The sequence below is a fragment of the Pristis pectinata genome, chromosome 1 (assembly GCF_009764475.1).
Source record: "Pristis pectinata isolate sPriPec2 chromosome 1, sPriPec2.1.pri, whole genome shotgun sequence".
Lineage (NCBI taxonomy): Eukaryota > Metazoa > Chordata > Chondrichthyes > Rhinopristiformes > Pristidae > Pristis > Pristis pectinata.
Genome location: NC_067405.1, coordinates 125085018 through 125108438, shown reverse-complemented (window position 1 = coordinate 125108438; position 23421 = coordinate 125085018). Strand labels below are relative to the sequence as shown.

At 38.6% G+C, this 23421-nt stretch overlaps 1 protein-coding gene across 1 annotated transcript in view; it reads left to right on the top strand.

Moving 5' to 3' along the window:
- LOC127570043 (echinoderm microtubule-associated protein-like 5) overlaps window positions 1-23421 on the top strand; it is a 140614-nt gene that overhangs the window by 1187 nt on the left and 116006 nt on the right. Inside the window, 2 exon segments of the mRNA XM_052015279.1 lie at window positions 18792-18951; window positions 21624-21722. Of these exon segments, the coding sequence (XP_051871239.1) occupies window positions 18792-18951; window positions 21624-21722 (259 nt within the window).

Genomic DNA, 23421 nt, shown 5'->3' with positions numbered 1-23421 from the left:
GTACATGCGGAATTGAATTCGAAATCATTAACTTAAAAAAACCTTCACTGGAACTGTAACCAATAGTAAAGAAAAACCTTGTTTTAACGCAAGCTATTAGTTGAACGTCAGGTGATTGCTGTTTTATACATGCGGATGGTTTGTATTACGGGAGTGTTTCAGAACCCGAACCGCGGAACCCAGACCTTTGTTTAATAAATGAGTGTACTGCATTTCCTTTTGAAGCTGTAGCATGGTTAGTCAGAAAATTTACGACATGTATAATTTATCGGATGGTTTTTAAATTCCGTGGTGCATGGATCGCTTTGTGTGAAAGGTTGGTTTGGAATCCCAATTACAAAGGTTTGAATCATATACACAACAGATGGACTGCCATTTACTCTTCTCTGGGTCAGGATGTGAAGTGAAGGATTTATCCGTTCAAATCGTTTTCTGGATAGAAATTTGGATAGATAATGAATAATGCTTTGTTGATGTTTTGATGGGCTGATTTTTAACGATGAATGTCATTTAAAACCTATTTTTTTTATTATTGCGCTGTATTGTGTAAAAATATGAACTTCCAGTCAAACTATTGTCTAAATATTATTACATTCTGGCTTTAACATTAAATTAATTTGTGGGTGTAAGAGACAGCTGATGTGGGTATGTACGAGGAGGGTAAACAAGGGTAAATTACAAGGGTGTAATTTTATCCAAAGGATATAAATGCCATCCTGAATTATGTAATTGAAGCTTGAAGAGGATGAAATCACCAGATGACCCCTGATACTGACCTACCTACCTTGAACTTGGTTCTGACATTTACTTAGAAACATATTTATTTTTGTATTGAACTTTCTACACCTATTATTGCTCCCTTCCCTGTAAATGTATGTCAAACCATTTGTAACCTTAATGGCATGAGTTAAGTAAGGTAAGGATTTGATAAGGTAGGCACAGAGAAAATGTTTCTATCGGGAGAATCCAAAATTAGAAGATATAAATAGTTGGGCTGAATAGCTCCAGAAGGTAGGGTTTGTATAACTCCAAATTTTATTTGGTATATTTATAATAAACCATTATAAAGAAGTTCACAAACCATCTTCTGTGTCATTTTGAGCCATTTCAATATCCATATTAAAAATGCTGTTGGTAGTGAGCATTTTGGCCAGTATGGGATCAATTTCTAGAATATATTATATAAACAAGACACCTGGTGATTTTGAAATCAATCTGTAGTATAATGCATTAGGCTGGAACTCATTAGCTATTGCCAGTGATTCCAAATGGAACTGCTAATGTTTAGCCATTTAAATGACAGTAAGCAACAATCAAGATGCTGGAGGAACTCAGCAGGTCAGGAAGCATCTGTGGAGGGAAATTGGCAGTCACTGTTTTGGGTTGAGACTCTGTCCAGATGAAGGGTCTTGACCCAGAACATTGACTACCCAACATCTGAAGTCTCTTGTGAATCATAAATGACAGCAAGTCCAGGACTTCCATGCGTGTGTTTACAAACATAGAAGTCCCTGACTTGCTGACAGATTAGGAGCACTAAATCTGTTTGCTCCATTGTTGGACCCCATGTCAAGTTTAATGGTGGAGTGGTATTTTGCTGAGATTTTCTAGCATTGACACTGGGTATATTTAACCTATTGGATAAAAATAGAAAATGCTGGAAAAGCTCAGCAGGTCAGGCAGCAGCTGTGGAAGGGAAGCAGTTAAGGTTTCAGGAACAGTCAGCATGGCTTTGTGTGGGGCAAGTTACATCTTACTGATTTGATTGAATTTTTTCAAGTCGGTGATAAAGGTGATCGATGGAGGTAAAGCTGTGGATGTCATCTACATGGATTTTAGCAAGGTTTTTGACAAGGTTCCTCATGGGAGGCTCATCCAGAAGATTAAGATGAATGGGATCCACAGTGACTTAGCTGTTTGGATTTGTAATTGGCTTGCCCATAGAGGGCAGTGGTCAATGGGATTTATTCTGGCTGGAGTTCCGTGACCAGTGGTGTTCCACAGGGATCCGTACTGGGACCTCTGCTGCTTGTAATATGTATAAATGACTTGGATAAAAATGTGGATGCGTGGATTAGTAAGTCCACAGACAATACAAAAATTGGTGTTCTGGCGAGTGTAGAAGATTGCCATAGAATATTGCTGGATATAGCTCAGTTGCAGATATGGGCAGAGAAATGGCAGACGCAGTTTAATCCAGCCAAGTGTGAGGTATTGCACTTTGGGAGATCAAATGTGAAGGGACAGTATACAGTTAATGGCAGGACCCTTAACAGTATTGACGTACAGAGGGATTTTGGGGTCCAAGTCCATAGCTCCCTAAAAGTAGCTGTACAGGTTGATGGGGTGGTAAAGAAGGCATATGGCATGCTTGCCTTTATTAGTTGAGGCATTGAGTTCAAGAGTCAGGAAGTTATGATGCAATTTTATAAAACTCTGGTTAGGTTGTATGTGGAGTATTGCATTCAATTCTGGCTGCCCCGTTATAGGAAGGATGTGGAGGCTTTGGAGAAGGTGCAGAAGAGGTTTACCAGGATGCTGCCTGGATTAGAGGGCATGTTCTATAGGGAAAGATTGGACAAACTTGGGTTGTATTCTCTGGAGCGTCAGAGGCTGAGGGGAGACCTGATAGAAATGTCTAAGATTATGAGAGGCATAGATAGAGTAGAGAGCTGGTATCTTTTTCCCAGGGTTGAAATGCTCTAACACTAGAGGGTGAGAGGGGACAAGTTCAAAGGAGATGTGCGGGCCAAGTTTTTTTACACAGTGGTGGGTGCCTGGACTGCACTGCCAGGGGTATTAAATATGATAGAGGTGTTTAAAAGGCTATTAGATAAGCGCACGGATGTGCAGAGAATGGAGGGATATGGCCACTGTGTAGACAGAAGGGATTAGTTTAGATAGGCGTTTAATTACAAGTTTAATTTGGCACAACATTGTGGGCCGAAGGGCCTGTTCCTGTGCTGTACTGTTCTATATTCTAAGTCTGTTTTGGTAACAGAGAAGGTGGAAGAGGGCAATGGGTGGAACAAGAGGAATTTCTCTGCCAGCATGAAATAATGTAGTTAAGGAACAGTTGAGATCAGATTAATCTGTCGCTCCTGCAGACTCCGTAAAGTGATCCCCCAATTTGCGTTTGGTTTCTCCGTGGAAGAGATCATATTGTGAATACAGAATGCAGTACAACAGATTGGAAGAATTGCAGGTGAATCACTCTTTCACTGGGAAAGACAGAGTCCCTGGATGGCAGAAAATGAAAAGGTGAAAGTACGAGTGTTACACCTCCTGTGTTTGTGTGGGGAAAGTGCCAAATGATGGGAAGTTGTCAGCAGCAATGGAAGATCAGATCAGACCAGAAAGTAGCAAATTGCACCATCCCTTTGGAAATGTTGAAAGGGAGGGAGGGGGAATAAGTGCCTGCTGCTTTAATCTTGGTGGAGCTAGCAGAAATTGCGAAGGATGATGTGTTGAATGCAGAGGCAGATAGGTGGAAGGTAAGACCAGGGGAACTCTATTCTTTCTCTGCCCAGGAGGCCAAGGAGTGATAAGAGGTGTGTGAAATATACGAGAGGCAGTCAAGGGCTCTGCCACTGTGCAACAACTGTCCTTTCACTGCATCCCTTTCCACCATCTAGAGAATGGCAAATAATTGAGAGTCATAGATTCATCCAACATGGAAATGCCCTTCAGCCCAACTCATCCATGCTGACTGTGTTGCCCAGTAAATTAGTCCCATCTGTTTGCATTTGCAGCTTTCAAGATGATGTATGATTTGGAAGGGAATCTGCAATTGGTGGCATTCTCATGCACCTAGTGCTCTTGTCCTTGGCAGTAGAATTCATGGGTTTTGGAGATACTGTGCATGTAATCTTTAATGAGTAACTTCAATGTATTTTGTAAATAGTGCGTATTGCAGTCATGGTGTGCCAGTGGTGAAAGGAGAGAATATCAAGTGGGTTGCTTTGTATAGGAGATAGTTTCTTGAGTGTTGGAGTTGGACTCTTTCAATTAGGTGTGGAGTACTGTCGTACGCTTTGTGTTTGACAGAAATACTTTGGAGAATCAGGAGGTTAACCACTTGCTGCAGAACTTCCAATCCCTGGTGTTTTCTTATAGCCACAGTATTTATGTGGTTGGTCAGCAATGGCCCAAAATCTTAATGGTGTGACAATCAGCTGATTGTAATTGAGTGTTGAGGGTAAGTGGTTAGGCTTTTTCTTAGAGGTGGTCATTGCCTGGCACCTATGCGACACAAAGGCTGCATACCACAAATTAGTCCACACCTGAATGTTGGCTAGGCCTTGCTGTGTGCAGGCATAGGTTGCTTCATTTTCTGAAGATTTGCAAAATGGATTGACCATTATGTTATAATCCTTAAACGTCCCCACTTCTGAACATATGAAAGAAATATCATTAAAAAAAATTCAAAATAGTTGGGTCTAGGACAGAGCCCTGAAGAACTTGGGTAGCTATGGTCGGGGGATGAGATGATTAAGCTCCAATTGAAGTATCTTCCTTTCCGTGAGCGGTTATGTCTACTAGTGAATAGCTTCCCCAGAATTCCCATTTAAATTTGGTTTTACAAGGATTTCTTGATTTTGCACTTGGCCAAATGCCATCTTGAGATCGAGGGTAGTCAGTAATTCAGCTCTTTTATTCATGTTTGAACCACATGGTCTGGAACCGAGTGAAATTCAAACTGAACATTGGTGAGCAAGTTACTAGTAAGTGCTGTTTACATTTTTGTTGTTTGATAATAGTTTGGATGGAAATTAACTAAAATGATTTTTTACCCTGCTTTTTGTGGCAGGGTATACCTGCGCAATTTTCAGCATTGTTTGGTAGATGCCTCTGTTGTAACTTGACTGGAACACCTTGGCCACAGCCATGGCTGGTTCTGGAGTGCATGTCTCTATAACCGAGATGTCTGGTCCCAGCTGTTTCTTGATATCTCACGCAATTAATAAAATTGGCTAAAGACTGGCCTCTGTGATGGCAGGGAACTTGGGAAGACACCAAAAATGGTCAGAGGTGCTTCAACCTTTGTCAATCAAGAGTTGGCATTTGTCTTGTTGAAGATGGCTAGGTTCTTGGAACTAACTTCTTGAATTAGCTGTTTAATTTTCCAGCACAGTTCATTATTGAGACAAGATGGCAGGTGTTTGATTTTGGAGTCGCTTAGTTCTGTCTAGCACATGCTGTTTTTGATGCTTAGCTCAGACATGTGTTGCAGCTTTCTAGTTGGCACTTCATTTTTAGGTACACCTGGTACCAACTAAAAAGCTCTAACACATATCAGAGCAGGCTTGCCTTTCTGAACCAAGGTTGAACTGCTGGCTCTGCACACCAAAGATTACAAATTAAGGTTGCCAGACATTCATGAGTATTCGGACAAAGGCTACAAGGTTTGAATCTGTGAATATTCAAAGTCCCTGAAGGATGTCTATGAGGTGGATGAGTAATTTTATGGTTGCCATTTCAAGCATTTTTAAGTTCCAGTTTATTTGATGAACTTAATTGAAATTCCCCCAGCTGTTGGGTTGGGATTTGAACTTGTGTTTTCATGTTACCGGTCTAGGCCTTGGTATGGAAAGACTGGTTGAAAGTAAAATAAAGTTAGGGCTAGGGAAATGCAGGGTGTAAGATAAAAGTAGTTTATGCTTTACAATAAAACAACAAAAGGAGAGAGGACTTGCAAAGACCCCAAGGAATTAAAACAATGAGTAGGAGAAGAGCAAATATGGCTTTGTCAATGCAGAACTCAACTAAGACTTGATTTATGGCATATTTTGGGACAAAGCACAACTCTATGTTCTTCACAGAGTCACTCAAACTGGCTGATTCCTAACTTGTAAACAGTTAAGTCTAAAACATCCAAGTTGTTATCACAGATTGTTCTTAATCTCCCACTAATTCCTCTAAATGCAGGCTGATCTTTGAGATATAATGTGCTTGATAATGGAAGAGAAAGTGGCAACTTGGACCCAAAATACCTACCTGCAGAAAGCAAAGGATAATGTTGACATGAGTTTTAGAAACTGGAAGGCTTCAGTTGGTGGGCTTTCTACAAGGTTCACTGTTAAGTCCCATGGTGGTCTTGGTGGTTTTTGATACTAAGAATTGGATTTAAATGTTGGAGCCATAATTAAGAATGCTGATGATACCAAAATTAGTAGTGAAGAAGAAAATTATAGGCTGCAGGAAGATATAAATGGAATGGTCAAATGGACAAAAAAGTTCCAAATGGAATTCCATATAAAGAAATGTGAGGTAATCCATTTGGGGACTAAAAAATAAGGCTGCGATATAAGAAAGTGCATTGGTACAGTACAATATTTCCTGAAGGTAGAAAGACAGCCCACTGGTTGTCAAGAAGGCACACTTTATGCTTGCCCTTCTTAAAATGAGAGTATGGAGGTCATGCTAGAACCTTAGAAAAATAGTTAGGTCAGCTCTCCAGTATTTAATGTAATATGAGTTAATGCAATTTGCTTGCAATGTGACGCAGATTGGGTGACCACTTTGTCGAGCACCTTTGCTCCATCTGTCGCAACAGCTAGAACCTCTGGCCACCCACTTCAATTCCACATCCCATCCCATACTGACATGTGTATCCATGGCCACCTCTACTGCCATGTTGAAGCCAGACATAGGTTGGAGGAACAACACCTTGTATTCCACCTTGGGAGTCTCCGACTTGATGGCCTCAACATCAATTTCTCTAACTTCTGGTAGACCCCCCCCCCCCCCCCCATCTTTGCCTTCCTTTATTCCTGTGGCTCCCTTCCCCTGCCTTGATGACCCACCCATCTCTTCTCCTCCCCTCCTCCATTCCTTATTCCATGGTCCACTACCCTCTCCTACCAGATTCCGCCCCCCCTTCAGCCCTTTGTCTCTTCTACCTATCACCTCTCAGCTTATTACATCTTCTCCCGCCCCCCCCAACCCACCTACTTTCCCCCTATCACCTGCACTCGCCTATTGCCTGCCTGCGTGTGCTCCTCCCCCTCTCGCCACCACCTTATTCTGGCTTCTGCCCTTTTCCTTTACAGTCCTGATGAAGGGTCTCAGCCTGAAACGTTGACTGTTTATTTCCTTCCACAGATGCTGCCTGACCTGCTGAGTTCCTCCAGCACTTTTTGTGTATTGCTCCAGATTCTAGCATCTGCAGAATTTCTTGTCTCCTGCTTGCAATGTAAGGTTGTCACTTTGACAAAACTGCAATAATGCAATGCATCTTTTCAATGATTAAAATTCAAATACTTTTCCAAAGTACTTCGTTAATGGAGGTTGAGTAATCTGAAAGCCACAAGGTGTATTAAAACTATAATGGCCCATTCCCAAAGTCTATATGGAAGCTATAACTAATTTTTCATAAATATTCCAATAACCACAGTAAAGCCATCAATCACAGGGTCATTTTAAAATAATCATTAGTATACTTTCAATTTTTTATAAATTGAGTTTGCACTTTTATATCACACTGGAGTAAAGATGAGTACTATTGAAAATGTGCTGAACGTCGAAAAGATTATATTAATGGATGCCTTTTTCATTGGTTAGTAATGAAGAATTACTATAGGCTGAATCTATGGAGCAAGAACATTTTGAAGATTGTAGGGGCTGAGAATATTAATCCAGAAAGCATCCATCATTTCTAAAACGGTGCATTAGCAGCGCTATGCAAATGCTGGCTAACTACTTGTGGATAGTTTAGAATCAGGTTTATTATCATTGTTTTACATGATGTGAAATTTGTTGTTTTGCGGCAGCAGTACAGTGCAGACATAAAAAGCTCTAAATTATATAATAAATACTGCAAAAAAAAAAGACTAATGAGGTAGTGTTCATGGACCGTTTAGAAATCTGATGACAGAGGGGAAGAAGCTGCTCCTGAATTGTTGAGTGTGGGTCTTCAGGCTCCTGTACCTCCTCCCTGATGGTAGTAATAAGAGATCATGTCCCAGTTGGTGAGGATCCTTAAAGATGGATGCCGCCATCTTGAGGCACTGCCTCTTGAAGATGTCCTCGATGGTGGGGAGGGTTGTGCCCATGATGGAGCTGGCTGAGTCTACACCCTCTGCAGCCTCCTGCGATCCTGTGCCTTGGAGCCTCCATATTAGGCTGTAATGCAACCAGTCAGAATGCTCTCCACTGTACATCTATGGGAATTTGCAAGCGTCTTTAGTGACATACAAATCTCCTCAAACTCCTAATGAAGTAGCACTGCTGGTGTGCCTTCTTCGTGATTGCATCAATTTGTTAGGCCCAGGACTGATCCTTTGAGATGCTGACGCCCAGGAACTTGAAGCTGCTCACTCTTTCCACATACTAATATACTAATAATACTAATTGAAAAGTAATGTTACCTATAGGCTTAATAAATTTATAAACTTGAGGTATGATTTGTTTTAGCTACACTGTTTAAAATACATGTACAGTTCCTTCTATTTATTGATTTTAAAAATCTTTTCTGAACGTATTGGCAGTGTTATATTTATTCTCTGTAAATATCTGTTAAATTGGTCACCTGGCTATGTAGCATAGTGCAGTTAATCTGATGTTAATTAAAATGCCTTCTTCCCTCTTTGAATTGTATGAATGTCTTTCTATGTCGTTATGGGTTGCAGACAGGCATGAGCTACAACAATGCTTTAACTATTGTCGTGTAGCTTTCACAAGTAATACATCTTCACACTTGTTAAAGGAAGAACTATCCTGGGAACTAACATGAAGCCCTTGGGATCAGAATATTCTAAGCTTGAATAGTTCACATACTAAAACAAAGGTTTATGACTTGCTTGACCTGCATTGAATCTTAAGTCTCCTGTTTCATAGAAACCAGATTACTCCAGTTCTGATGTGAACATTGTCCATACTTGACATGTTTTCAAGACTTTCATATATTTTTCTATTTCTGTGATTTCTTAACTCCCTGAATTTCACTAATCTCTGTTATCCAAAGTAGGATTTCTGTTTCAAATTATGCTTTAATATTGTTTTGTACCTTCCCCTCGTATGCCCAACATGAAAAGAATGTATATGCATGTTATAGCAAACCTAACCCAGTTGCATTTTAGATCCAGAGGGCCTATAATCAACCTCCAGGAACTACAATATGTTCAGCATTTTAGGACTTTTGTAGCTATTTTTATACATCGGCACCAGATAATGGTTCATGAGCAGGCCTTGGAAGTGAGGTGATAATAAAAATTGACATAATCTGGAACCACGCCCCATTGATGAGTTGTACCAATGTTGATAAAGCATCATCTTTCCTTCCCTATGTTTGACATCACAATTATTACAAAAGAGTCAATTCTGCAGAAGTGGTTAGCAGGTAGATATTTTGGGATGGCTCTTGAAAAATCATTCAAAATCTACTGCATGAAACTCAAATCCTGTGTAACATTAATTGACTTAAATTCTAGTTCATCAGCCATGTTTGTTTTAAATAGAGTTAGTTTCATCAGTAGATGTTTCAACTTCACAGATTTATTCTGAAGTTATTTAATTCCAGAGGTGAATATATGGAACTGTCAAATTTGGTAGCTGGATTAAAAACCGGTTTAATACAAATTGGTATATAGAAATGCACAAGAAGATTGCAAGGTTGTTCCTTGTATCAGGTTGTAATGATATCTGACTGCAGCGGAACTGCATTCTGCATTGTTGAAGGTGTTAAATATCAGGTGACATAATAAACTCTGTTGCCTTTGCCGATTTAGAAACCCATTGAATATCCCATAGCATCTTTCAAAGCCCAATGCAACTTCTGGTATCCTGGGCCCTGGGTGAGTATCATCAATGAAGATTGAATAGTCTTAAACCTCATAATTTTTTTTAAGTGTAAAATAGCTGCCATGCTTGCCTGGGTAAATGCTACGGCATTCCAAGTATTTTGTTTTCTAAAATTTTTCAGAAAGTTTTGATGTAAAAATGATTTGTATAAATACCAGAATTCAAAACAAAAGATTTGGGTTGGATGAAAACTGGATGTTTACTCTTTATATGTTGACTCGTATAATCGTGTTAGTTGTGACATTTAATCCTTTAAAGGCCAAACAAAAGCTTTTCACTATATCTTGGTGCATGTGACAATAATAAACTAATTTTGAAGTTTTTGAAGTAATTTTGAAAGGCCAAGGACATTTAATCCTTTAAAGGTGTGACAAAAATATGACATTCTTATTAACCTTGTGTTGTCCTCAAATCAACATGTATTGTAAAGAAGCATTAAATGCCATCAGAATTGTAAAGCCACATTTATCCAAGTTGGTTGATTGCCTCTGAAGGTTAATGGAGAAGTAAAATCGAATCAAAACATTCTGAAGTTACGTAGTGGCTCTTGGATAAAGGTGTACCTCAAAGCATTTTGTATATAAGGATAAGGAAAATGAACCACTGAAAGGGAATAATTTGGAAGATGGATGACAGTTTAGTCCCAAGTCTTGACTGGAAATTGATGTTCCTAAGAGGACGGCTGAGGTAGCTGAACATTTTGCCATCCATAGCAGGAATAGATAGGAAGAGAAACAACAAAAAATACGCCAGTATGAATGTGGTGGCGAGATGGTGGAGATTATAGAGAGCAATGAAGGAAGGCAAAGATTTGTTCAATACATCAGGATTTAAGCAGACATTATGGGTCAACAAAAGGAGATGATGGACAAGGATGACTGTAGAGTGGCATATTTTCTGATGGTGATTTTGTACCATTGGAATGTCGGTTACACCACATATCTGCTCTTGTTATGTGTGTAGTTGATAAGTTACATTTGAATTTAGTAGTTTAGTTCAAGTTGTACAAAATCAGTGCTGCCATTCTAGAGCAACACGGAGTGCTGCATAATTGGAAGTAAACTTCTGTTTATTTTGATGCTACTCAAATTAAACTTCACGTGGAATGAATTCTAACATTGACTATTTCCACATCGTTCTGCATTGTTCTAGAAACTTTAACTAGGCACTTCCAGCATGAGTAGCCCTTGCACATCTAATTCAATATCAGTGCAGAGTGTGCATTAAGTTACATTCCTGGAAGTTGGAGCACTGATCTTGTCCTCAGTACTCTGGAGAGTTGGAGATTCAGTCAGCCCAGTGGTCTCTCTCTGTCTCTCTTCCCTGAGACCTCTGATCTTCCCATCTTCCCTCCAGCACTATACTCTCCACTCCAGCCCATGTGATTTTTGCCTTGCCCTTTCTGTCCCACACCGTTCCATAGGACCCCTGCCATTCTTCTTCCACCCCCACCCAGCCTTCATTTGCACAAATATGCAAGGTCCATTTAGTATCATGCTATAATTTTTAGGCAAGTGTCTTTTTGAGTTGTTAAACCAAGGCCCCTTCTATTTTCAAAACATGAATGTGATATGTTCTGTAGCATAATTTTAGGGAATGTGAGTTATTCCTGGTGTCCTAACTGACAAAACACCATCTAAAAACTAATTTGGCTATCAACACGTTGATGGTTGGGAGAATTGTTAATGTGCAAATTGTGCTTCTTATATTACCTCACATTGGTTATTTCTTTTCTTTTTCAATCTTTTTATTAATTTTCAAATTAGTACAAAATAACATATAACATTAGTAATTCTACATGTGGTGCAAAGAGATCAGGATAGCGATCATAACAGTTAATATATGTAATCACAAGAGGTTTAAAAAAAAGTAATCTAGACCTCCCGTTCTCTTATTAAGTGAACAAATACAAAAGGAAAGATTGAAAAGAAATGGAATTTAATTATATGAAAGAAGAACCCCCAATCAAAAAAATATAATATTGATAATAAACCAAAAAAAAACCAAAAGCTTCAAAAAAAAAACTGGACTGATATTTCTTCAATTCAAAGGAAAAAAAACATTACTATGTTGTCAACTCCTCTCCTCTGCATTCAAGGGTTATTGAAAGGGATCTGAAAAAGGTCAGCTTATATCATATGGAAATATCGAATAAATGGACTCCAAACTTCCTCAAATTTAAGCGAAGGATCAACAGTACCACTCCTAATTTTTTCTAAGTTTAAACATGCTATAGTTTGAGAAAACCACTGAAAAGTGGTGGGAGGTATTGGATCCTTCCATTTGAACAAAATGGATCGCTTGGCCATTAATGTGACAAAGGCGATCATACGACGAGCAGAAGCAGATAAATGGCGAGATTCCATCATTGGTAACCCAAAATTGCAGTAATAGGATGAAGTTGTAAATCAATATTCAATACAGATGAAATAATGTTAAAAATATCTTTCCAATATTTTTCCAAAAGGGGACAGGACCAAAACATGTCAGGAAAGCCACCTTCGAATTACATCTGTCACATATAGGATTTATATGATGATAAAAACGGGCTAACTTGTCCTTGGACATATTGGTTGTAAAGTGTTTGTGGTGTAATCTTGATGTCACAAGAGGCACTAAATAAATCCAAATCTTTCTATTAAATTTTGCTTACAAAATAAATACTTGGTGAATAGATTGAGGCCATTTGTTTTCAGTCAAGGAATTGATCATGCTAGTCCTTTTAAGTATTAATGCAATTAATATTTCATCATTTGTTCAAAAAACTGGATTGGTTTACTTAAAAATTACTTTAAAAACTTCAAAATTGGTTTATTATTGTCACATGCACCAAGATACAGTGAAAAGCTTTTGTTTGCATGCAATCCAGACAGATCATTCCATACATAAGTACATCAGGGTAGTAAAGAGGAAAACAGAATATAGTCTTACAGTTACAGAGAATGCGCGGTGCAGGTAGACAAGGTGCAAGGGCCATGATGATGTAGATTGGTGTGAGTCATTGGGGACACGCCAAATTTCTTTAGCCTTTTAAGGAAGTGAAGGTGTTGGTGGGCTTTCTTGGCCATAATGTCCACGTGACTGGACCAATGTGCAAGGGCCACTATGAGATCAAGAGTTTATCTTTTAGCATATGAGAGGTTCATTCAAGAGTCTGATAACAGTGGGATAGGAGCTGTCCTTAAGCCTGGTGGTAGATGCTCTCAAGTTTTTCTGTCTTCTGCCTGATGAGAGAGGGGAGAAGAGAGAATGATCTGGGTGGGAGGGGTCCTTGATTTCCCAAGGCAACATGAAGTGTAGACGGAGTCAATGGAGGGGAGACTGGTTTGCATGATGGACTGGGCTGTGTTCCCAACTGTCTGCAGTTTTGGGCAGAGCAGTTGCCATACCAAGCTGTGCTTTCTATGGCGCATCTGTAAAAATTGGTAAGAGTCATTGGGGACGTACCAAATTTCTTTAGCCTTCTGTAAAAGTAGAAATGTTGGTGTGCTTTCTTGGCCATAACATCCATGTGGTTGGAACAAGACACATTGCTGATGATATTTAGATCTAGGAACTTGAAACTCTCAAACAGCTCCACCTGATGCAGGGTGAGCACTCCACCCCATTTCCTGAGTCAGTGACCAGCTCCTTTGTTTTGCTGACATTGAGGGAAAGGTTATTCTCTCGACATCATGCCATTAGGCTCTCTATCTCCTTCCTGTGCTCTGTCTCATCATTGTTTGAGATGTAGCCCTCTATGATGGTGTCATCTGCAAACTTGTAAATGGAGCAGAATTTGGCCATGCATTCATGGCAAGAGGCAGAGGACACTGCCTTGTGGGGTGTTGGTGTTGCCTATCCATACTGATTGAGGTTTGTTGGTCAGGAAGTCAAGGATCCAGTTTCAGAGGGGTGTGCAGTGTCCTATGAATAGGAGTTTGGAGATGTGTCTGTTTGGAATTGTAGTATTGAAGGTGGAGCTATGGTCAATAAGTAGGAGATGTGAGCGATTTGGTATATGAAGCATTTTTACACAAATTTATGGTTTTGTTTTTGGCATGTTACTAATTAGGGTTAATAAGGATGCACTTGAAACTGTCTGTAGTTAAGAACTCACTTGAGACATGTCAAAATACAAAGCCTGAAGATTTTGGAATAATAAAAGCAGGAAGAGACCAATGCTGGAATTGATGGAGGTCACATGGACCAGAACAGAAATATTAAATGAGCACAATAGTAGTTTACATAAAATAATGAAGTTCTTTGGGATGACCTAACCTTCCAAGGGTTAAGAGATTTGATTTCAACTGAAACTGTGGCAAGTTGAAGCATTGAAGAAATAGTACAAGATAAAGAGAAAAACCATAACGATGAACAAATAAGTCAATTTGAGAAGAATAGAGGAACACAAAGGTTACATTTAATTATGCCTTTAATGTTTTTAAGCATTCTATGCAGCAAAAGCATAGGCCATGGACAACAATGTATTTGTACTGTTAATCTGCAGAAAAAGAAATACATCAATAGACCCTCAAAGGAGAAGAATACAAATTTAAAATTATGTTACATGTTTTGACACCACTGGGCATTCTAAAGCAGGGGTCCCCAAACCTTTTTACCAAAGGGTTATTAACAAAAATGTATTTTCCCCTCCTAGGCTTGTTGAGGAATTGTTCTCTGAAATTCTTGGTGTGTTCTCATTGACAAGCAGTCAAAGTATGGAGTTATATTGGAGGCAGCAAAGTGCAGATGATCATCGGATAGTCTTGATCTAAACCTTGATTTGGCAATACTGGCCCATGACATATTTGCTCAGAAGCCTATGTGCTGCCAAGCATAATAAAGAAGCTCCACACAATTTTAAGACATGACAAATTACTACTTTGGAGATGCTTGTAGAATGCAATCAAATTACCGTCATTGTACTTGTCCTTCAAAACATCTTGTCTGGAGATCAATGAGCTCAATTTGTAGAGATTCTGGTGCAGAATCCATACTGACAGTAAACAGGTTTTCAAAAAGCTGTATGTCAGCTTCGCAGAACACAGAAATGGACCCTTCAACCCACAATGTCTGTCCGACCATGGTGCCATTTTAAAGTAATCCCATCTACCTGATCTATAATCCCTCCATCCCTTGCCTGTTCATGTGCCTATCTAAATGCTTCTTAAATGTTGCTATTATATCTGCTTTCACCACCTTCCCTAGCAGCATGTTCCAGGCACCTACCACTCTTCGTGTTTTTAAAAAAAATTGCCTCGCAAATCACCTTTAAGCTTTCCCCCCTCACCTTAAAGCTATGCCCTCTAGTAAATTATGACTATCTGTCCTATCTATGCCTCTGATAATTTTATATATTTCTGTCAAGTTGCCCCTCAGCCTCCAACTCTCCAGAGAAAACAATCGAAGTTTGTCCAACCTCTCCTTGTAGCTAATACTCTCTAATCCAGGTAACATTAATGTTGGTGGAAATATTGGAAACTTTTCTTGCACCAGTGCAACTTTTTGCACTGTTGGAAATTTCATTTGTAGAACTTGGCTCTGACAGTTCAACAAGCTGAAAAATAATCGATTTATTGCCCTGCTAACTGCTTACTAAACAGCTGCACTTTTATCTTGAACTCTTTCACATGGCTTTATAAATTGCAAATTGCCATGCAATTTACTGTTGAGGTCATTCATATGCTGAGTCAGATTGGTTAAGAAAGTTAGATTCCATTGCCATGGGCTATCAGAACATTCTTTCACCAGCCTGCAGTGTTCAGCTCCAAAAATCTTCTGAGTGCTCTGCTGTAACTGAGCTATTGCATGTCACTGTGTACCGTGGATCAATATTTTTCCAAAAAACTTTAGAATTGTCTGCAGCTGTATGCACGGAAATAGGTGAAATTTACTGTTGACACTATGGCTTTCATAGCCTTGGAAGTCTAGTACCTTTCCACAAAGCCACTGTTGATGGATAATCCGGTGTAATCTGGTTTATTATGTCCATGGATTCTACCCATTAACCTAGCATTTTTCCCCCCTCACATTCTTTGTCACATCAGTGGTAACAGACTTCAGATTTTCCCACTTTAAATCCAGAAGTGCTTGGGTGATTTTTCCGATCTCTAAAAATGTCTGTCCCGGCAATAGTATCTTTCTTTGCAGCCCTACCAGTTCCTTGGTGATGTTGAACAATTCGTCAAATCTGCAAATGAACCTGAGCAACTGAGCTGTGTCAACAATGTCATTACTCTTGTCCAAAGCAATAGAAAATGCTTCAGAATTCTGGGCAAAACCTTGTAATTGTGTCAATAGGTCATCACTCAAGTCCTCTTCTGTTTACTGGGCATATTTCTTTGACCACTTGTAGTATGCACCGCTGGTAGATGCTCTCTCTGTAAATGGCTTGCTGCATGAAGCTATTAGCTGAGATGCTTGGTAGCTGGCAAGGTTTTCCTCTAATTTTCTTTCGAAGAGTTTTTGCTGGCCTGCAACAGTTTTATTTTCAATTTTTCCCTCCTAAACTCATTTTCAGAGACTCTGTCATGGTTTTGTCTTGTAATGCTTTCTAATGTTATATTTCTTGTAAACAAAAATGGTTTCTTGGCAAATCAAGCAAATGGTTTTATTGATGTGAGGGACATCACAATATACGTCAGCACTTTTCATTACATCTGGAACATTTTGTATCAATCTTCTGTTACATTGACATGGCTTAATAATGTAGTACATGAAAAGGACAACAACAAAAATCTTGAAGTCTGATGTGGAGAGAGAACTGTTCCATACATTCTTTTTAATAGACCTATTTGTTATTTGTATTTACCTTTATAGTTGGCACTGTTGTGAGACATCAAATCATCATGACCTTGCATTGTTTTTCTGCAGTGCATTGTCAGATTATGTGCCCTTTTCCACAGACTGTACTTTAATGATTATTAAATTGATCTGTGCAATCAATTTTCGAAAAAGCATTTGTCGGGGTGGTCAGAAAATTTATTCGGTTGCAGTTAGTGGATGGGCTATATGTTGCGGACCCCTGTTCAGAATCAGATTAATTGTCACTGAGATATGACATGAAATTTGTTTTACAGCAGCAATATAGTGCAAAGACATAAAAATCTATAAATTACAAAAATAAATAATGCAAAAAAAGGAATAATGAGATGAGGTTCTTGGATCATTCAGAAATCAGATGGTGGAGGGGAACAAACTGTTCCTGAATCATTGAGTTTGGGTCTTCAGTCTCCTGTACCACCTCTCTAATGGTAGTAATGAGAAGACGGCATGTCCCGGATGGTGAGGGTCCTTAGTGATGGATGCCACCGCCTTGAGGCACACCTCTTGAAGATGTCCTGGATGGTAAGGAGGGTTGTGCCCGTGATGGAGCTGGCTGAGTCTATAACCATCTTGTGATCCTGTGCATTGGAGGCTCCATACCAGGCTGTGATGCATCCAGTCAGAATGCTGTCCACCATACATCTATAGAAATTTGTTAATCTCTGGTGACATACCAAATCTCCTCAAACTCCTAACCAAGTAGTGCTGTTGGCATACCACCTTCGTGATCGCATCAATGCATTGGGCCCAGGATAAATCCTCTGAGATGTTGATTCCCAGGAACTTGAAGCTGCTCACCCTTTACTCCACTGACCCCTTCAATGAGGACTGGTGTGCGTTCTCCCAACTTCCCTTCCTGAAGTCCACAATCAGTTCCTTGGTCTTGCTGATGTTGAGTGCGAGGTTGTTGTTGTGACACCAGTCAACCAGCCAGCATTTCATTGCAATGAATTACTTTGAGGTGTGGCAACCAAAGCAAACTTCTATAAATAGCACAGAAGTAACCATGTAACATCTTTGAGAGAAAGGTGAACTTTGACTGAAGGAGGAGGTGAACTTGCCTGCTTTTCGTTGGAAAATGCCTTGGGTTACTTGACCTCCACGTGAGGCAGCAGATAAACATATCTGAAGTATGGCACGCTCAACTTTTGTGGTCATAGACAAACTATCAATATAGATCGAGCTGTGCAGTATATGGAATGAGGCTTGAGTTTAGTCCTCAGTCTGAGCCAGAAGTACAAGCAGTCAAACTGAAACATTGAAATAATTTAGTTATGCTATTTTTAGTCTTGTAGACTGAAGTTAATCTTATCATGGATTTTAAAGGTGAGAAGAATTTTGAATTACTGAAAGTCCTAAATTGAAGAAATTTATAGTGAATATTTGATTCCATAAAAAAAACCTGTTTTTGCACGTTGATTTTGCAGTTGCTCACACATTTGATCCTCTAAGAAAGTGAATATTTCTATAAAAATAGAAGGGAAAAAGGGAAATGAGTAATAAACAGCATCATTTCCTTATGGATATGGTCTTGTATGGTTGGCCAGTCATTTGTAATTTTTTTTGTCAGAATTTTCTATTATCTGATGGACCTGTCATTACAATCAAAAGTGTGATCCTACATTTTAAGTTCTTTTTGAGCAAGTTTAGTCGATCTAAGCAATTCATCTCTCAATTTGCATTGTAATCTACATTTCCATCTACCTTAACAATCATCCTGTATATCAACATTTATATCAACATTACTCCAATTGGGGTTAATGGACCAGTAAGCCATATTGAAATCCAAATAGTGGCAAATTTACTTGAAATAGCACCCTGTAAGAAAAAGAGAAAATAATGATTTTAAGAAGAAAGAGGCAATTAAGATTAAAAAGACTGTAAAATAGATGTTACCTAAACTATGCAGTTATTTTCTTCTTGGCATACTAGTTTAGTAGAGATGCATCTACATGGCACTGTTTCTCTTTACACAATTGTGCCTCTGAGATTAGTATGGTATTATATTTGATACTGTCATTGTTGGGAAAGTTACTGAGACTCCCTCAGTTAGACACCATCTCTTTTGGAGCCTAATTTGAATGAATGTTGCTGGAATGGTTCAGCAGCTACACTACTACCCATGGATGTGACAATTGCTGGATGAATTTTTTCTTTTAATTAACTTTTTGTTCAATCCACAGTTTAGCGCTCCATCCAGAACGAACTTTAGTTGCAACGGGGCAAGTAGGAAAGGAGCCACATATATGTGTATGGGATACCTATAACGTACAGACAATATCCATTTTGAAAGATGTTCACACACATGGAATAGCCTGTTTGGCCTTTGATCACGATGGCCAGGTGAGTAAATTAATTCCTTATTTTACTAGTACTTAAGGATATGTTAGCATAGTGATTAAGTTGCTGGCCAAACCATAGAATCCTGGATTGATCATGTGGAGATACAAGTGAAAATCTCACCAAAGCAACTAGAGAATTTAAAATTTTGTTAATTAAGTAAATCTGGAATAACAAACATTTATTGTTTAAATAACAATCTGATTCACTAATGTCTTTTGGGAAAGGAAATCTTCCATCCTCTGAAAAATTGCTGTGATGTCCATGAGTGCACAAATGTTTAAAATTTCAAAATTACGTAAAGGACAAACAAATCAGCTTCTCTCAGTTGTACTAGTGGATTAATTGGGCCAATCCCATCCATTTCAAAAATCCAACTTAATTGAGGAAAAGCTATAATATTAGAAATAGTAATGTAACTGCAATTCAGGCACACCTTTATTTGTGACTCCAGTGTCTGAAATTCCATCAAAACCTGATTTTTCTGCACCACGTGTGACAAAGGTAAATGATGCATACACCTGATAAGCACCAGTAGGATTCTTGCTCCATTAGCATGCTTTATGCTTTAAGTTCGGTCTTGATTTTTCCATCCAGAAGACAAATGCTTCCTCTGTGTCCTTGGGATGCTTCAACGTTACTTTCCTTCCACTACCAGCCCCCACCATTTCCAAGGAAACAACCACCGTGACGTACTCTTGATGATTTGTCCTTTTGGAAAATCTGAAGTCTTTATGTATTTCCTCCTGTCTTTCCACTCCTATAAATACAATTTATCACTGCCTCTGCCTGAATCGTTTTTTTTTCTTTGATGTAAATGAAGCTACTTTCCATTTGCAGCTTTCAGTGATGCAATAAAATAGAAAATACTGGAAATATTCAGCAAGTGAAGAAATGTTTGTGAATGCATTAAGAGGAGTTAGCATTTTACAGTGACAAACATTCATCAGAATTGGTCAATGCTTTTGTTGAATTGTGGATATAAGGAAAAGGTTTCAATATATTAGGTGAAAAAGGCCTACATCGAGGAAGTTTAATATGAAATAATAAGTGGAAAAACTGCATCAAATCATACCTTGAAATGCTGCTTCTCTTAGTGTTTTTTTTCTCTTTTTTTTAGAAAGAGGAGTAGACAATTAAGCCCCTTGTGCCTGCATCACCATTTATTAAGACCATGACTGATCACTTGCCTTGGTGCCACTTTCCTGCACTAACCGTCTCATTTGAGACCTACTCGCTCTTCAAATGTGACTTTTTTTTTCTATCCTCAAAAAGATAGATCACATTAATAGGAAGCAAAACATACTTGCACAGATGGGATTAATGACAATGAAATCATTTCTATTCCATTCTGTGAGAGGATAGGCACTTTGTAAAAATGAACTCTAGGCCTTTTCTCACTAGGTTTTACTTAACTCCACATCTTAGTCAACATGGGTACAGTGGGCCAAAGGGCATGTATGTTTTCCAAAGGGGATCCTACAGTATGGTTTCCTTTGGGGAAAAACCTCCATTCCATAGTAGCCAAAATGGGCTTGAAGAGTCCTTCTCTGATTTGGAGCAAGGCAGGCAGAAATTTTTTGTGGCATTTCCATTGTGTGATGTACCACATCCCTCTGTGAGGCTGCTGGACATGCAATCTTCATTTAACATCACATGCAAAATTCTGAGTTTTGAACAAGATTCATTCGGGTCTTAACTGGAAGGTAGCGGCATACTTTGGCATCAGGTAAAGCCTTTGCGTGGGCTGCTGCTTAAGAGTCTGAGGGATCCTCCTTTCTCCTGTTACTCCACTCGACTATATTTTTTTATCCCCAACTCCCATCATTTGCGTGAATCTGACACCACACGCCTTCCTCCCCCCCCACCCCCGTTCTAGATCATTTTACCAAGAGGCCCATTTTACTGATGATGCATCTTGGAGCTCATGCATGATAGAATATCAGAGACCCTTCACCAGACCAATCCAAGAGCAGCCAAACATTAAATTTGGCTCATGAACTTAGTTCGGAAACTCCTGCTCTATTTCTTTGTGGAAAAACAGACATGTAGGTCTTCAAGTTATAATTATTAACAGTTTTATAGATGATTCATGATACTGAACATGCATTCATTTTTTCATACATTGTGGTGTTAATTCAACAGGGTAAACTTGCACCAGAAGTGGCCCAGTTTCATCATGAATAATAAGTATACATGCATACAAAATGAACTCATTAATAAACTGAGCAATATATTGTTTGGACATTAATGATTTAAAATAATAGTTATTAATTCTCAGTTTATTAACTGTTCAAAAGGTATACTCTGCGTACATGATATGTGTGAAATTGGAACTATGGAGAAAATTTATCTCTATGGGAATGGCTATAGAACTTTTTTTTTGTAGACTATTGAAATATTTTAATATAATGCTGATTTGAATATTAAGAGAAGTTTTATGTTGATGCCTAACATTCAAACATTGTTAAGCATGAATTTTGGAGTACGTTTGAGTTCTAAAATAATCCTGTAGTGATGGAAAAAAAGTCATCTGGTGCTTTTTGATTGGCAATAGAGGTGGTTTGTGTTGTTATAGTTCCTTTGTACGGAATTATAATGGGAGGAGACCTTTATATTTAAACTTAGTTTAAAGAGCCTCTTCTAATTTCTGTTTCTTTTTCCCCACTCTACAGCGTTTGGTATCTATTGGTCTGGATTCCAAAAATACTATTTGCGTCTGGGATTGGAAAAAAGGAAGAGTTCTAGCAACTGCACCAGGACACACAGACAGGGTAACTGACAGTCTTTCCTTAATAAATACAACGTTAGAAAATTCAGGGTGCTATTATAGTTGCTTGGTAACCTATATAAATACTTTTTTTAAAGAAATAATTTAGGAACAGAATGAAATTCTTTATCAAAGGAAGGAGGAAATTAAAAGTGATTCTGGCCTACTCTTGTACTACTTTTAGTAGATTAAGGACATCTTTAGTTTAAGACATTGCAGATTTCTGGAGCAATAACCAAAGGGAAGTTTTGTAAATGGGTGAATTAATTTTAGCATTCTGCTCTTGATAATTCAAAAGTTTGTGCTTAAAAATGTGAATTGCACTGTCATTTAAGTCGAGCAATGGGCCAGAGCTTGCTTGGAAATGCCAGCACCTCTCCAAACTGCCAACATTTCTCAGCATCTACTCTATCGAGTTTGCTGTATGTAACAGGTGAGCACAAACTTGCTGTAGTTGGGAATCTGCCTGCTGATCCAGCATCAAGTCCATTTGTCTTAGTAGAATTAATTTTATTTTTTGAATTTAAGAGTTTTAATGGATTTTGTTTTCATATTTTTAATGCTAATTGGTTCATTGTCTTTGAATAGCTTACAATTTTTTTGAAGTATTTAATATGTTGAAAGGTAGAGAGGGCTGCCAAAGTTTTCTCAGAAAGGACTTGTTCTGCTGCACAAAGTCCAGCTGTTGAAAAACCTTGCCATTTAGGATCTGGTCAGCAATTACCAGCTTGTTGACACTTGATGTGCAAGAAGCAAGTGCATGGTTAATTGTGTACTTCAGTGCCATTGGTAACAAGTTCTGGACTGTTATAAATAGAAGTATGATGTAATGTATTTTACTAGGAAGAATGTTAGATAGAAAAATAGGGGGATATGTGGGAAGGAAGGGTTAGATAGATCGTAGAGCAGGATAAAACGTCGGCACAACATGGTGGGCCGAAGGGCCTGTACTGTGCTGTAGTGATCTATGTGCTATGAAAAGGGACAACTTAAGTGGTGCAATTGTAAAAGAGTTTCAGGAAGAACGTGAAGACAGTTGAAAGAGCCTAAAAGATAAAGCCCAAAGGATAAAAAAAGTATGTCTTTTTCTAAGACACTGGTTAGGCCTCAACTGGAACATTGTGGCTACTTCTGGGCACACTACCTTTAGCAAGGATGTTAAATACTAAGACTGACCATTAAGTAACTTTGAGAGGGAAATGGAAAACACTATCAAGGTTATGAGGAAAGAGCAGGGGAGGGTGGATTAAAAGCAGTCGATAAAATGAGCCCTTGCCTTGCTGCATCATTCTGTGGTTTCTGAAAGAGAAATTTGATATGAAACTCTAAAGAGATGTTCATTATATTAAAAATTGCTCTGTTGGAGAAGTGGGAAATTGAGATTTCTGCCCTTTAGCAGTACAATTTGATGTTGTTTTTAATAATTAGTCTGTTTGCATTTTTAGTTTTGATCTGCAATTTTGTTTTTTAAATCAAATTCATAAATTTTAATTGGGAATGTTTTCTTATTAAGTATACATTAAAAGGGAAAGTCCAGATACCTTTTATGCCATCAATGAATTGATCCTCATTCAAACATGAAAAAGTACCAAAGAGCTTGTATTTATACAAGTTTTTCAGGGCATCTAAGTGAACTTCACAGCCAATGAAATACTTTCAAGTGTTGTAATCTAATCAGGTGCAGCAACCATTTTATGTATTGT